Genomic DNA, 15012 nt, shown 5'->3' with positions numbered 1-15012 from the left:
GCATAGTTCCCACTCTATGGGTTGCACTACACATTTTCATCTTGGCAAGAAATGTGATGTAGCTCAGAAACAACAATCCCAGAGTATATTTAGCTACTAAAGCTGTGGCACACAAATGTCACATTCCCATGAGTCAACCCTTTCAAAGAACCCCCTCTTCACGCCCCCACAGATATTCCCCAAGATGCCTGCACTGAATTAAAAGTGAAGCATATGGATAGATGTGACATCATCAAAGCACCCGTGTTACAGAAAAGAAAGCAGCAAGTGGATTCTGTACAATTAGTACAATCAGTAAGAAGCCATTTGTGAGCACAGGAAAAGAAAGAAAACACTGTCCAAAGGATTAGACACAACCAATGACAACGCAAAGCACCTTGCAAAACAAAGAGAAAATGTTAAAAAAAAAAGAGAATATTTTTTCTTTGTGAATGTGTGAAAATAAAAGAAATCACAGCAAAAGTGAAAACAAAATCTTGATAAAAGGATAGCAAGCGTAACATTTTCTGATTTAATTTTGTGCAAGAACTCTTTCCTTTGCCCTTTTAAAACAACAAATCAATAGTAATTTTGGAGCCAACCGGCTCTGACTGGGCAAGGCAAGGAGTAACAACACACAAGTAGATGGTAATGGTAACAACCATGCGGTCACCTCTGCCGCCATTGTTTTGATTGCATGTAGACTGCTTCCAGCTTTGTCAATATTCATACTTAGGCACCAATGAATGCATGATATTTGAATGATCCCATCAAGTGCTACTAAGGCTCTTTGGTAACCATCAGTCCCTGGGTGGGGAACTATTGAATGTAAGCCACCTCATCAGTCAGTGAATTGAAGCGAAAATGATTAGAATCCAACAGCTATACATTTATTAATATTTTCACTGCATGCTCTTCTGAAAGCTGCTACTGGCATACAAGATGCTTTTAAGAGCTAGCTTTCCATCTATTAAGCATCGCTTTGCAAAGGATTTGCAAAGTAGGGACCCACACATAACAAATAGTGCCATTAAAATGCATACATGTCGCTGCATTCCTCTGGGTACATAAAGGGCCATATCTTCCACTACTGGCGGTTTCTGTCACCACCCCCCTGACTGATGCCAGCAGAAAAGCTGGGTTCAAGGATCCCCTCCATCCTTCTTTCTTTCCTTCCTTCCTTCCTCCCTCCCTTCCTTCCTTTCTTCCTTCCACATCAAATCTGCTTAATGACATCCCCTCCTCTCAGGGTGGAGGAGAGAACGACATCACTTATTTTCAGAAGAGGGAATACTGGAGTTTCTAAGAAGTGTCCTCTCACCTCAAGCATTTTGAATACCAGGTGTCACTAACAGACCAGACAGAAAAAGAAAAAAGCCTTATTTTTTGGCTGTCAGCATTATCACTGATTTATTGCTGAAAGAGGAGTGCTAGGTAAATCACATGCCATCTTTAGAAGGGCATGCAGGTTTACCTGCCTTCTCTCCTCTACGTACATGATACCCAGAAATCACTTTTTCTGAATTGCCCTTCTACAGCTGAAGACCAAGGGCTGACAAATTAAAAAAATGACGACAATATCTCAAACTGAGCTTAAGTAGGAATTAGGAATCTGAGCTTTTGTCTTCAGCACCCTCAGTCCCTTGCACCCTAAGTTACGGTTTTGAGTTTTGAGTATTGCAGCTGCCTGAAACTTTTCCTCTGCCGAGGCTCAGCAGCCTGCAGGTCTGCAGGGTGCAGAGGAGCCCTGTGCTTAACTCACATGTAAGTGTGATCAGGTTCTAGAAATTCACCTTTTTGCTCTGAAAAAAATTGTTTAAACACGGGCCACTTCTAAGACCCAGTTGAAGGAAGAGCAAATGGCAGTTTTTCCCTTTTTTATAGGAAAAGCTAATTGCTGGGAGGTGGGAGACAATCTCTGCCTGAGGGAATCCAAATCTTCATATTCCATTTCCTGCCATCAAGCCTAAAAGCCAAGGCTACAAGATTAATGTTTGCCATGGCATCTCAGGAAATTTTACTGCATCTCCTGCCTAATTTGACTGGTCTCCTCAGCTTGAAAAGTGCTTCAGGCTTCAACTCTGCTGGGCCAGCCAGGTGACACCCACTGCCCTCATGGCTAGGAACCGTGAAGGCTCTTTGAGGTCAATCCTGGGGAGTTCAGTGAGAAATCCAGGATATCCCAGGACTGTGGGAGGAACCACGTACTTGGGGCTGTTGTGAATAACAGGCACTGAGTTCACAGTCTGGGTCCAGACCATCGCCAGCTGTTCGTGCAGCTCTGCTGAAGACTGCTCTGCAATGTTAACGAGCTCATCACCCTCTGCTGAAAGTCTCCACAGCCAATCCAGGGAATTCAAGATTCACTGGGTCAGATGGAGGGGAAGGAATATGATTTAAGTAACCAACTAGTTTGGGCAGAAAACGCAAAGCAGCAGGTCTGGCATGCCAGTAGCTTCTCCAGGAACAGCTGATGCTTTTGTCTAATGAGTTTTTCATGTAAAATGCATGAACAATAGAAACTGGAATCCTCATTTCAATTAATATTTTAAGTGTTTTATATCAAGTATTCATAGCAGAAAGGACTGAAGCTCATGTGTGTTCTTGCCCGTGGTGAGTGCCCTAACCACTCAGCAAGTGAGTTTTGCTCATACCCATCCTCCTTCTGGCCCACTGAGTACTTAATTAGTCCATACAGAGTGAAACATCTTCAACAGAGAAGAGATTGAAAGAAGCAATCTAAGAACACCCTGGAGAAGAATAACAAGGACTCAGATCTCTCCAGGCAGTGGAGCTATTTGAACCTAAGTCCCCTATTTACAAAGGAACCATTTTAACCTCTTTGAGACACAGATTAAAAGGAGCTGGGAGAACGATGGAGGGCCAAGATGGAATGAGGGGGCACCACCATCCTTACATAGGAGAAAAGCTTCTTCTTCTCTAAGTATGTTCAAGTGGCAAATTTAGGCAATTCTCTGCCTAATTCTCTGTATGTATAGCAAGGGGGGACTGGAGGGCAAAGGACAGGGCTGTCACTTGTATTAGACCCAAGTGTGCTTCAGTACAGGGCTGAACACTGTGAAGTGACACCTAAATCCCAACCTTTTGGTGCTTTAAAAATGCAACACAGAATCTTTCTCCACCAGCAGTCACCTCCCCATCTTTTAAAATATGCTAATGACCTCCACAGCCCCCACTCTCGAAGGTATTTGATGCTCAGGTCTCACTGAAGACAGTGGGACTTCGGCCCAGTGGCTAGGACTAATGTCAGTTTTACTTCAATGGTTAAACTAGAGCAGAGCTTCAGTATCTCTGTCTGTTGTCGAGAGACAGAAATAATGTGAAATTAGCTGAGATTTGCTGTCCTGCCCTGGGAATTCAGAAAAAAAGGCATATAAAAGTGCACCCTTAAGAACAATGGGAAGCCACGGATCTTCCTCTGCCAGATCAACAGGGTAGATCAAGTTTAAAGAGAGCTAAATCCCCACTGTTTGCCTCCTTCCCGTACACATGCACAACACACTCTGCAAAGGCATACACTTCTGTTTGTTTTGTGTGGTTTCCTCAGGCAGTGAATTATCTAGGACTGAGTCTGAGATTGGCTGTTTAGTTTCAGGCTTTACGATAAGCTTTTAATTATAGCACAGGAGTTTCATTACATGTTACTCTGAGCCAGCTGGAAGCAGTTACACTTTAGTCCTCCCCCCCCCGCCACCACAGGACGTCATTTCCAAGGCCTTACCCTTCTTGTCTTGATGATTATGGGATGAAACTGCCACATATGGATCTGTATTTTCAGATGAACCAAGCGGATCCTTCCAATCCAGCATGCGTCCCCTAGCATCATAACCCTGTCGAGCGCGAGAGTCGGAAGTGGTGGTGCTTGGGACTAGGGAACTGGAGTGTCCTGTTTACATTATAAATACAGGTAGGGAAGACAAGTCTCATTAGTCTCTTACCATGCTACGTCCCCACACTCAGGAATGCACGCACTGTTTTGCTTCCGTGACAGGTGAATGTCTCGTATTATGCTGAGCAGAGCAATGTTTCGAAAGTCTTCAAAGCATGGGCCCAAGGAAAAAGGGGATTTGAACCTTCCAGATCAGGGTGTTAAGAGGTGCGTGCACGCCTCCGGCGGCCGCTGAACTGGCAGTTGTGTCCTTTTACTCAACAGAGTTAAATGTGTGTGGAAGAAGGTGAGCACACTTCATCTGAGTCAAGCATCCTTCGGCTGGATTCGGTACACATGCCTGGCTGACACTGAAGTGTCGGCCCATGGTGTCTGGTATTGGTTTAGTTAAAAAGCAATTTTAAAACCAATTTAAAATGGAACAACTTCTAATATGGGCAAAACTGAAGGGGAATGCCAGAAGAGCTACAAAACGGTGACGTCCGTGGCTCTCTGCCCCATGCCCCCAAGGGAATGAAGACTTGCCCAGCACCAGTGTGCTCGCACTGTGGCATCGCCCTCCGGATGGGAAATGCGCAGGACCTGTCAGCCGCTCTTACCCGCTTGCACCCTTGCATCGGTCCTGTCTGAGCTGATGTCCAAAATGGCTCTGAGGTAAGGATGAAACCAAACATCATTTCTGCTCAGAGAGACACTGAAGACAGCACCTTACTATGTGGATCTGCCCAAGAACCCGTGACTCCAGGTGCTGCTGGACAAAGGTCTCGCATGCCTTTTTTCCATTACAACTACTCTAGACACTCTTACTCTTCTCCTGAATAAGGCTGATGAGCTCTTCGCCTATCAAATACACCCCAACAAACAGCATGTTCACAGGACATGCCCTGCTGGAAACACCGCACAGTTTTAACAGTGGTTTGGCTGGGGAGGACACGTTTGTAGACTCATACGTCCTTTGCAGCTAGATCCTGAGAACTACGTCAGCACCCAAAATGCTTGGACTGCTTGGAGTCTACTGTCTCTGAATGATGGCTCCAACCTGGACTTCCCAGTGGCTCAGGCTGCTCCATGGCTGCTGGGGAGAGAGCACCAAAACTCCATCCACAGCACAACATTTTGACTGCAAAACCGCATACATCTCTGAAAGTTCCCTTTTGGCACATGCACCAAAATGAATTATTTTCAGCAGGACTCAAGGAGCCCTGGGCCTCGTTAATTTGATGTGGAGTAACTATATTTCCCCTTAGCTATTTTCCTGAAACAGCCAATCAAAAGAGGGGTTTTTGAAACATGCTCAAACACAAACTAACAGAATCAGATTATTCACAGACAGAACGGCAAATAACGCTTTCTTTTCAGATAATGCCAGACAGGCTGACAGCAACCCTCCTTTCTCCTGCCTCCTTTTAACAGCCCAGCAAATTAATTTTCCTTCCCTAAATGTGAGTCTCGCTTGGAGAGGAGTCCAATCACCAGGCTACAGACTACCCTAGCAGGGACCCTCTCCCCACTCCTTCCCTTGATGTTGTTTCACTGCTCAGAAAAGTAATTTGAGACTCGCTGGGGCAGAGATAGAGCAACACCAGGAGACCAAATTTAAAGCCTCACGGAGAGGGCACAGAGCTGGGCAGGCAGAGACTGTGCTTCTGTAGTTTATTTTAAACATTCACTGGATAAGCATAAAACTTTTGGAAGCTGCATCTCAAAAAGGCTGGTTTAAATGGCTTCTAAAGCCATCCAACCCCAGCTCTCAGAAGTACACAGAGAGCTGATTAACCTAGCTCCCCAATTCCACTCCAGCAATCAGCAATAAATGCTGGCCACCAATGCTCCTAAGCTTTTCGATGCACCCATGCGCTTTGTTTTATCCAGCCCTTTCGCCAGCTTCATGGGGCTGAACTACTGATGAAGTCAGCAAAAAAAGCTGCAACTTCTATTAAGATGCTGCTATGATTTAAAGAAGTCCTGCTGAATATTAATGGTCTTAGAGGAAGAAAATGTCTGGGCCCCTCCATATATTTTCGAGGAGCCCTTTCAATTTACTGCACAGGATTATATATGGCAGCACTTCGGACTGGGTTTTGCATAGGACATTGACACAACTAACTCCTATAACTGGCATGCTTAGCAGGGAAAATTGGTCAAATTCATAGTGTTCTCACCACAAAGCCAACCTTCAGCTACCTACAGCTAATCATTAACACAATTTAGCTCTGGACCTCAGGCTGAAGGCTTATACTGACAATGGCACTGGATTATTTTTTACCTTTCATGATAGGAAGTGTGGTTTCTCCCAGCCATCTTTCTTTAATACATCAAATTAGAGGCTGCATTTTGTTGAAATCAGAGCTTTTAATGTCGCTGTCGCTCAGATAGAAAAGAGAAGCCAAACATTATCCACTTCTAAAAGGTTTCCATAAGCCACAGCATGGCTGGGAGCATTGGTAACACACAGTTAGATGGATGATGGACTCTCATCCAAACGTACTGCCTGTTACACAGCAGTCCTCCAGGAGGATGCTTGTTTCCAAAAGGACAGGTAGAGAGGTCCAGCAACTGAAAACACATGCCCTTTTGAAGTAAGAATGTGCTGGAGCCTGAAAGCATGCACCCCTACACCATTTTAGGCTCGTCAACTCCTGTGCCCATCCCCAAGAAATATGAGAAATAATGGGACAGAGAACAGGCCAGAAAATGAAATTATGAGATTTCTATGTCTTCTTTTCCCTAAGGACTAAACCACAGTGCCAGCATTCATGGGGTTGCAGTCTCCAAGTTAATACTCCATTCAGAAACCACAATAATCTGTACAATATTTGGTCAGCCTACAAATAGTGCTGCACTCAACATAAGAAAGCAATTAGTCATAGCTTGATAAGGAGGTAAAAGAGAAGAAAATCTTGCCAAGTAGCAATCATATTTTATGCCTGTGTTTCATATGCATTTATATGCCCATATCTCTGTCCAGACACTTGCACTTTAGGTGTGCTTAAAGGGGGAATTCTAAGGAAAAGCCACAAGTATGGTTAAAGAAAAACACTTCTTAATACAGTAATCTAGAGGAAATATATGCCCAAGGGACACATTTTCTGAAGGGAAAAAAAAAAAAAAGATTTCCTGAACCATATGCTGCAAATACATAGAGAACTTCTTCGTAATGGAAAGCTAAGGCTTTGTGAAGATATTAATGTGTACCATATGGTTGTTAGGTAGAGAAGGGTTTCACACAAACGTGAGAAATCAGTCTATTTGCTCTGTTACTAATGTGTTAGTCTAGTACACGCTGAGAAACAACCTTCCACACCTAATCGAGATAAACTTTCTTCCACTTGATTTTGAGGGAGCAGGGCAGGAGCAGATTAGAACTTAATAGCCTGTCTCACTTGTGTTAGAGCTGCATTCTGCAAACACTTAGTACTGGGCAGTGGCTGCTCCCGTAAGCAGTATCACTGTGTCCTGTAAGTGCCCAAATAGCCAGTCCTGCTGAGTGAATTTCACCTCTGAGCAGAGTGGCACCACAAATGTATGAGCTAGTTAAGTTTCTCTCATAAACAGAGAAAAGACTGAAGTGGCAGGCAACCCAGTCCTGGCCCTCTCACACAAAGACATTATTAAACCTTTACAATGTGGTGTATAGTTTGCAACACGTAGTAGGCCTTTTTTTCCATTACACCATTTTTACGACTCTGACTGTGGAAATAGACTTTGCTGCAATTTAAAGAGGCTTTAGCATATCTGAGATGTGGTCAGTACCTCTATGTTAATATCGGTTAATACCTAAATATCTAAAAAAACGATTCTGCCTTTGTTTTAAAACAAACCATCTGAAAAACTGCAGACACAGTGCTTTTGAATCTTCTTTGTTTAAAGCAAACGTAAAAATCAAAATAGACACACTTTTAAAAAATCTGTTTTAGATGCTTCCATTATTTGCAAAAACTTTTCATTTGGAGTGCTGTAATCAAGTAACAGAAGGAGAGTAAAAGCACTTAGTGTCTACAGGCATGGATAATGATTCAGAAGGGCTGCAATTCTGAATGTAGCTCATTCTGAAGTGCACTTGTAAAATATAAGCAGGTTTTTTCAGGTTTAAAACAAAGACAGGGATTCAATACGTATTTGATAGTTGCTCTAATAAGCACAAGTCATTAGGATCTCAGAGGTTAAGATGTCTGCACACTATCCTATTAACAGCTATGGCAACCTAATTAGACAATTAAAGGGAAAGGCTAAATCAATACAACGGAGGGAGAAAGGACTATGGCTAGGGGGTAAAATAAGGGCCCAATTCACTAAGAATTGATGTTTCCAAAGGTAATTGAAGCTGCTTACAATTTTGCAGAGGAATCCAGCCTAATCTCCTTATTTAAATATGTGGCTCTTGCATCACTTCTCTCTGACCTTCTGCAGCCAGACCTTCAGCCTGCTATCTTCTCCTTGGGTGTCAAAAGGGATGCACTTGAACAGTCACCTGTGTGGACTTTGCACTTTACTTGTTTGCAGCCGATCACATGACACTGCCCCAGAAAAGGGAGCCCACCTGCCAAATTCAGGAGGAGGCTGATGCCAAGAATACAAAGATTAAGGGCTTGGTTTTCGTTTCATTCACACTGCTACGGATCGGCAGTAAGACTGTTGAAGCGAGCTGATTTACAGTGGAGTAAATCAAGGGAATCAGGCCTTAAAGACTTCTTCTGCAACTGGAGCTTCAGATGCCTTTGGATATATTTAGCCCACTGGATCCAAAAGCACCCTGAGCATTCACTTAGTTGGTATTCTGGTATATCCAAGTGTTCTGAGGTTTAATCTATTATGAAATACCATTTACTTATGCATTTAACTGTACTCAATAACATTAAAACGCACCATTTATAAAATTTTCATTTTCTAAAAAAAAAAAAGACTCAGAGCAGTCACTACAGTTCACAAACATGTGCATGTTTACTGAGACTGGTTTACTACCTCATGCTGGAATTTTTTACACTCCTCACATGGAAGATCAACAGAGGTGACTAGCACATTTCCTTTCATATTTTGCCATGATAGGTGAAAAGAAAGACTGCCTGCAATAATATCAGAATGGGTATTTTAACTAAACCCATAAAAGGAAGAGACCATGTTATCAGGATGTACCTGGGGAGGGTCAATGAAATCATCTGTGAAAGACAGGGCATGAATGGGAACAAATGTTAATGTTGGGTCAGCATTTCTCCATTGCATCTGGCCGTAGGGTCCTACTTTAAGAGTGGGTTAATTCATGGAGTCTGTCTTCGGGCTTGACATGCCTGGACAGTAAAATGGACTCCCTTTTATTACCTGTACTCCCTGGGACTGCAGCTTTTTTCACTCTGCTGCTTACTTGAATCACTCTTCTGCTTTCTTGGTCAGATTAAAATAACAGCTTTTGCTAAAGTCCCTGCTAATATGATGGCTGACATGATCCAGAACCACAGGCCCATAGCTATAACTGTGCAGTCTATGAATGAACTTAGAAGCAGGAACCCTAGAACATTTCTGGCACTTCAGCACTATGCCCAAGGCCATTTTCTTTATCTTTACATTCAGCAGTACGGATTTTATTATTACTGTTCTTTAATTACTGCTCCCTGCATTGGAAATATAGCAATTTTCAAATGAAAGAAAGTACAAGCTGTATATGCACATGAAACCATCAGTCTTCCATACATTATGAAGTCTCAACTTTGGTTTTGTACGTTCCTTTCACTGGCTGTCATTATTATACTTTCAAACAAGTTTCACCTGCACCTTTTCCATTTCCTGGTAATAAAAACATGGGCAATTTGATTTTACTTTTACAAATGTTGAACAGTGTTACTGTGCCTACAGTTATTTATATTCTGCTGTACTGAGCTGTTATTGGTTCTGTTTTGTACCTACGTGTTTTGCAGGCATGAGATGAAAGGATCAATTAAATATTCATTGCAACTGCACGCTAACCTATCTCTTGCTACATTCACCCAAATGTAAGGTGAATTTGCCCTAGCTCTGATGAACTGCTAGTCTTGTACAGCGTGAAAGCAACTTCACAAGCAAGCTCCCATCCCACATGGAAATTTGCCATTGACTTCACTGGGAGCAATACCACACATCCTCTTAGCTTGTGAGTACTTGTCTTTGTTCAGGATGTCTATAAAGAGAAACTATTGCAATCTAAGTCTAGGTTTGAATTTAAAGTGATTACTATTCTGCAGTAACTCCTCATGAAGACACTTATTCTGCACTCCCAAGTACCAGCGTAATCCACTTCCAAATATACAGAACAAAGTGGTGGAAAGTACTGTGAGCACAGATTAACAGCTGCCTCATGGGAAACTGCTACTCTAATGCTCCTCTTCAGCTCAGGTCATTTAATTTGGTATGCAAATCCCTTTTTTTTTACAGACCGGGGTTCATTCAGGCATTAAGATACTGCAAGCATGGACAACAAATGACTCACCCTAAAGGTGACAGGAACCTTCAGGAATCGAGGCATAACCCAGTCTCAACTCACATGGGTAACAGGTTAGTTTTCCTTATGAGGTATCTTTCTGTAACCCAGCGACAGTGCTGCTCCTTTCCCTAAGGTATCTCTGACTGGCTGCTGTAGCAGTCATGACACCAGCCTGGACGACTCATGAGTGGGATATGAGCTGCTATCTTGTTTTTCCTGGTGAACAGATAAGATGCATCACTGTACCCAAGTGTTCCTTTGTCTGAGTGTTCAGATGAAGCATGCTATTAATCATGTCTGCTGGCATGCCCTTAAAATAGGCCATACCTGACTTTAATTCAATGGAGACAGTTTTGAGGGAGGAGTAGAAAAGAGGGATTGAAAATCAAGAGATATGACTGAATCCTAGTTGTGATTAGTGAATCAGGCCCTCGAAATCAAGACAAAACAAGTAAAAAAAGGGTAACAGCTATTTGAGTACAGGAACTACTAGCTAACACAAGGATCTAGGGAGAATTTTTAAAAACACCCATAAACTGACCATACACTGTGTCGTAAGACATTTCATGATCAGGTGAAGCAGTTGAAATGTCTATGAACAAAATAAATTGGGAAAAAACATTAAATAAAACAAAACTATGAAAATACTTAAAAGTTTAGTAAAAAGTGATTCCTCCAAAATGGATTTGCTGTCAGTAAATAATGAAACTAAGAACTTCCTTACCATTCAGGGCTACGAAGGAATCTGAAAGACAAATAACAGGGGAAAAATCATTATTTCTCTCTCATTTTTTCTTTTAACAGTTTGCTGCTAGCAAACTTTTATGCTTCAGCTGATATTTATATGTTTGTGATTAGTACCCTAAGGACCCAGGCAAAACTAATATTCAGACGCACCTGACAACAATGTCTGGCTTTGAAAGTGTTCTGCACCAGCCCTGTGCAAGGGATACCAAGTGGGAAGGTCAGTGTCCTCCCTGCCATGGCTTTCTTTGCAAGTCCTAATCTAACACAACGCACTACAAGTGATGCAGCCAGCAATGTGAGTCAATGAGGACAAAACTCACATGACCCAAGACCACATGAAGTAAAGATAGCTGGGTTAGCAGGGAGTGAAATCTACCCCTGTGCAGTGTCAAGGTTCAATGCATCATTCAGGGCTAAAGAGGGATTTAAGTAGGGTATGGGCTTTGCTCCTCTCTGCACAGGAGCAGATCTCTCTCCATGAGCACAATGTGCTGTTTCTGAATAATTTCTTACCCTTCTTTTCTATTTAACTGACATCAGGTACACTCCACTCCCATCTAACCTATTTGCCCAAGGAGAGCAAAACTGGCTGAAAAGGGCAAAGTTGCACCAGCTGGGAACTGACCTGATTTTGGTGCTAGCCCATTTTACAGGGAGCACAGGAAGGACTATGTGTACACCTCCTTCAAAAAAACTTAGAGACAGCCTACATAACCCTATCTTAGCGCAGAGGCAGAGGCAGGTGTAGTTGAGATGGGGGGCATGCAGAGGCTGAAATCCTTGTATTCCCTCAAGGACAGTGATCACAGTAATAAATGGCTCTTGAACAAGGATGCACAGGGCATGAGAAGCCTCTGGCTTCCTCCAGAGGAGCTGGCCTGCACTGTATCCCATGGCACACTCTAGCCCTCCATCATTTTGCTCTGTATTCCAAAAGTGATGACTCTCTCACTGTACGTTACTTCCTCAGCTTCAGCAGTTTTATTGCATCTACAGGCATTAGTGCAATCTGGGCTGAAAAGAATGTGATTCTTGATTTCATAAGGTTTATAAATAATATTTGGGGCTCAGAATTAAACCAACCCTGGCAAGAACATTTGGAACAAGAGCTGTCCTGAACACAGATGTTGGTATTCCTGAAGGCTCAGAAATCAGCACGCCAGGTTTCTTTGCATGCAGTGCAAACTGTGCACTTTTAAGCACCTCAGTGCAAAATGTAAATGTTTAAAGACTGTGTTTAAGCTTCTAACTCATGCTGTCAGTACCTCAGGTTTCCCATCAAAATTTCTTAGGCAGTCAGTAGTGCCTGACCCATAATAGCACTATGTTGTCCAGCCTGTGTGTAAAATCCACTAAGATTCACAAGCTAAGTAGTTGCCACTTCTTGATCTGGATCCAAAACTGAAGCTTTAGTTCACTGTCTCCCTGTCCTGCATGGGAATGTAGCCCAAGTCACAGTGTACACCAAGAAACCAAGCCACTTCCATACATCTACATAAACAATCCAACCACCATGGCTAATTAAGGCAATGAACACCTAATTCATTATGTCATTTGTATAATCAATATCCTGTAGAACTGAGGTTTTCTCACTACATAACTGCTTTGAAGTCTGATGTTTGTATAAATCACACCACCTGGGCTATTTTCTTTAAATACATTTAAACAACTGTTCCTCTTCTGGACCTGCATTATTAGCCACAGTTGCTGCCCCTGTTGTGGCTTACATTGCTACAAAAGAACACCGGACAGGTAATGGTAATTTTAGGCATTCAGAAGGATGCTGTGACACATGGTAAACAGAGGGTAAAAGCTTTGCTTACTTTGGCAGTCACCCAGGCCATCTGTATTGCCATGTTCTATGTCCTGTTCAAATACCAGTCTAAATAATAGAAAAAAACAAAACAGTATGAATAACAGTCACAGGCACTACCAGAAAGAAATTATCACATGTGCAACATTGAAATAAAGCCCCACCAGGAAACTGGCTGTTTCTGTGGAACTTCCACGCAAAGGCTGAAGAATTGCAATGTAGACATTTGAGTTATTTGTCATTGATAAATGATTTCTTATGATCTTCAGATGATGCTTTGTATTTTTATTTTTACTTTTTTTAAATCCACTGCATGGCTCATTCTCAAGGGAGGCGAACATTCATATTTTTTGAACTCTTAACTCTATAATACATGATATTATCAGAAGCAATTATGATCCTACATTAACTTATCCATACAGTAGACAAGGTGCACTAATACTTTGACGTGAGAAGGAAGCTAACCCATTGGGTAGGTACTGTGCTGGGGGAAGACAACCTGCAGTCCCCTACAACTTGCTATGGAAGTGCAAAAAGACTCAAGAACTTTGGGCATGCTGAGAAAACCTGATATGGACACAGGTGCATTTTAACATTATTCTACCAAATGTCCAGTCAGGAACAGTCCACGCTCTTGTAGTAAAGCATATACAGACAGATATAGCTATAGCATCCCTGGCGGACAAAACAATTTGAATTGAAATAGCTAATTAAGAACAAGACGCAAGCACAGGGATGGTAACTCATCCATTACATACTGAAGACCCGTACAGAAGCAGGGTTAAGGGTGACCAGCTGTGGGGCTGTCGAGGTTGTGTAATGTTTGCGCTACACTTCCACCACTACCTTGAGGACGTACAGCTGTACCTCCGAGTGGGCAACCATGAGCTCTGTCAGATGTGGCCAAGAAATGAGAGCTCTGAAGTGGAGCTCCCAGCAAGGAAGCTTTAGTAACCACATTTAAACAAACCTTCACAGACTTTCATCATTATGAAATAATTAAATTCTACTGTTAAGCAAGGGGAGATCCAGCACTTCTCTGAATCTGCTTTAAGCTCTTACTGTGCTCTGTGATTCCTCTTAGTGATGCACAGTAAATTAGAAAGACTGGTTTTGTTTTCAGTGGACAAATTGCTTCAGTAATTTAATTTGGATTCTATTGCCTCTTTAATCAGCTGTGATGGCTCCAGTGTGGGCTGGTCCAGACATACCCATCCAGTTCCCTCCTTTCAATAACACGCGGACCTTAGTACAGCTCTTTCATTTTCTTCTTCCTCCTCTTTCAGCAGTTACCAATCAGCTGAGAGTTCACATCAAAAAAATTTGTGAGACATTTCAGAGGTGAATGCAAATGAGGTGGAAACAAACACTTCCCACATTTTTCCTTCCCTAAGAGCCCCACGTTTCACATAGCTCTGCCCAAGACCGCCTGGCGCCAACGCCAGGGCTTCATGGCCCGTCCCCCAGAGCCCTCACTCACTTGGAGCCAAGGACCAGCTGTGTGCATGACCCGCTCTCCTTCACCCACCCGCAGTAAGGGTCTCTGGAGGCGATGCAGGCCCTGGAGAAAGAAGAACACAAGGCGCCATTCGTAAGCGCTCCCACCTTCCCCACGCCGGCCGCGCGGGCTTCTGACAGCCACCGGGAAACACATACTTTTTGCATTTGCCGTGACGCTCGCAACGTCCCAGGGGAACCTCGATGACACAGGTGGAGAAGGCGACATACAGGGCGCTGCTGGGCTTGTCAAGCTGCATGCCCACGATCCGCTTGTCCTCCATGCCGTCGTAGCTGCACCTGATTTGAAAAAAAGTGAGACGAGGTTATAAATAAGTTCTGCTGGGAAACCGGATGAAAATTTAATGGTTCCTCAAGCTGAACACCTCCCCTCCGCCCTCAACTCCCACAAAAAACCCTGAGAAAGGTAGAATTGAACAAGCCGAGGAAAGGGAACACACATCAGCCACTAAAAACATTGATAGACATATAAGCAAGTATTAAAAATGCATGGGACAGGGGAATAAGAAGTGAAGAGACGTAGCACACCAGACAAGCTTTCTGAGGGCCCTTCATTTTTTCTGTTTATTTTTCTCCAGCACTCAAAATAGCTGA

The 15012-nt window shown here is 43.0% G+C and overlaps 1 protein-coding gene across 5 annotated transcripts in view; it reads right to left on the bottom strand.

The window, feature by feature from the left end:
* Window positions 1-15012, bottom strand: part of SEMA6A (sema domain, transmembrane domain (TM), and cytoplasmic domain, (semaphorin) 6A) — a 61244-nt gene that overhangs the window by 19442 nt on the left and 26790 nt on the right. The window contains exons 13-18 of one of the 5 annotated variants that reach the window (XM_010562346.1): window positions 14557-14697; window positions 14381-14461; window positions 12911-12969; window positions 11065-11085; window positions 10882-10932; window positions 3722-3886 (exon numbers count right to left, since the gene is read on the bottom strand). In XM_010562346.1, the coding sequence (XP_010560648.1) occupies window positions 3722-3886; window positions 10882-10932; window positions 11065-11085; window positions 12911-12969; window positions 14381-14461; window positions 14557-14697 (518 nt within the window). The remainder of the gene's footprint in view (window positions 1-3721; window positions 3887-10881; window positions 10933-11064; window positions 11086-12910; window positions 12970-14380; window positions 14462-14556; window positions 14698-15012) is intronic. The other 4 variants (XM_010562349.1, XM_010562347.1, XM_010562348.1 and 1 more) reach the window with 4 other exon arrangements.

Source organism: Haliaeetus leucocephalus, unplaced genomic scaffold (genome assembly GCF_000737465.1).
Source record: "Haliaeetus leucocephalus isolate CR32 unplaced genomic scaffold, Haliaeetus_leucocephalus-4.0 Scaffold158, whole genome shotgun sequence".
NCBI classification, from domain to species: Eukaryota; Metazoa; Chordata; class Aves; order Accipitriformes; family Accipitridae; genus Haliaeetus; species Haliaeetus leucocephalus.
This window is presented reverse-complemented; position numbering and strand designations above follow the sequence as displayed.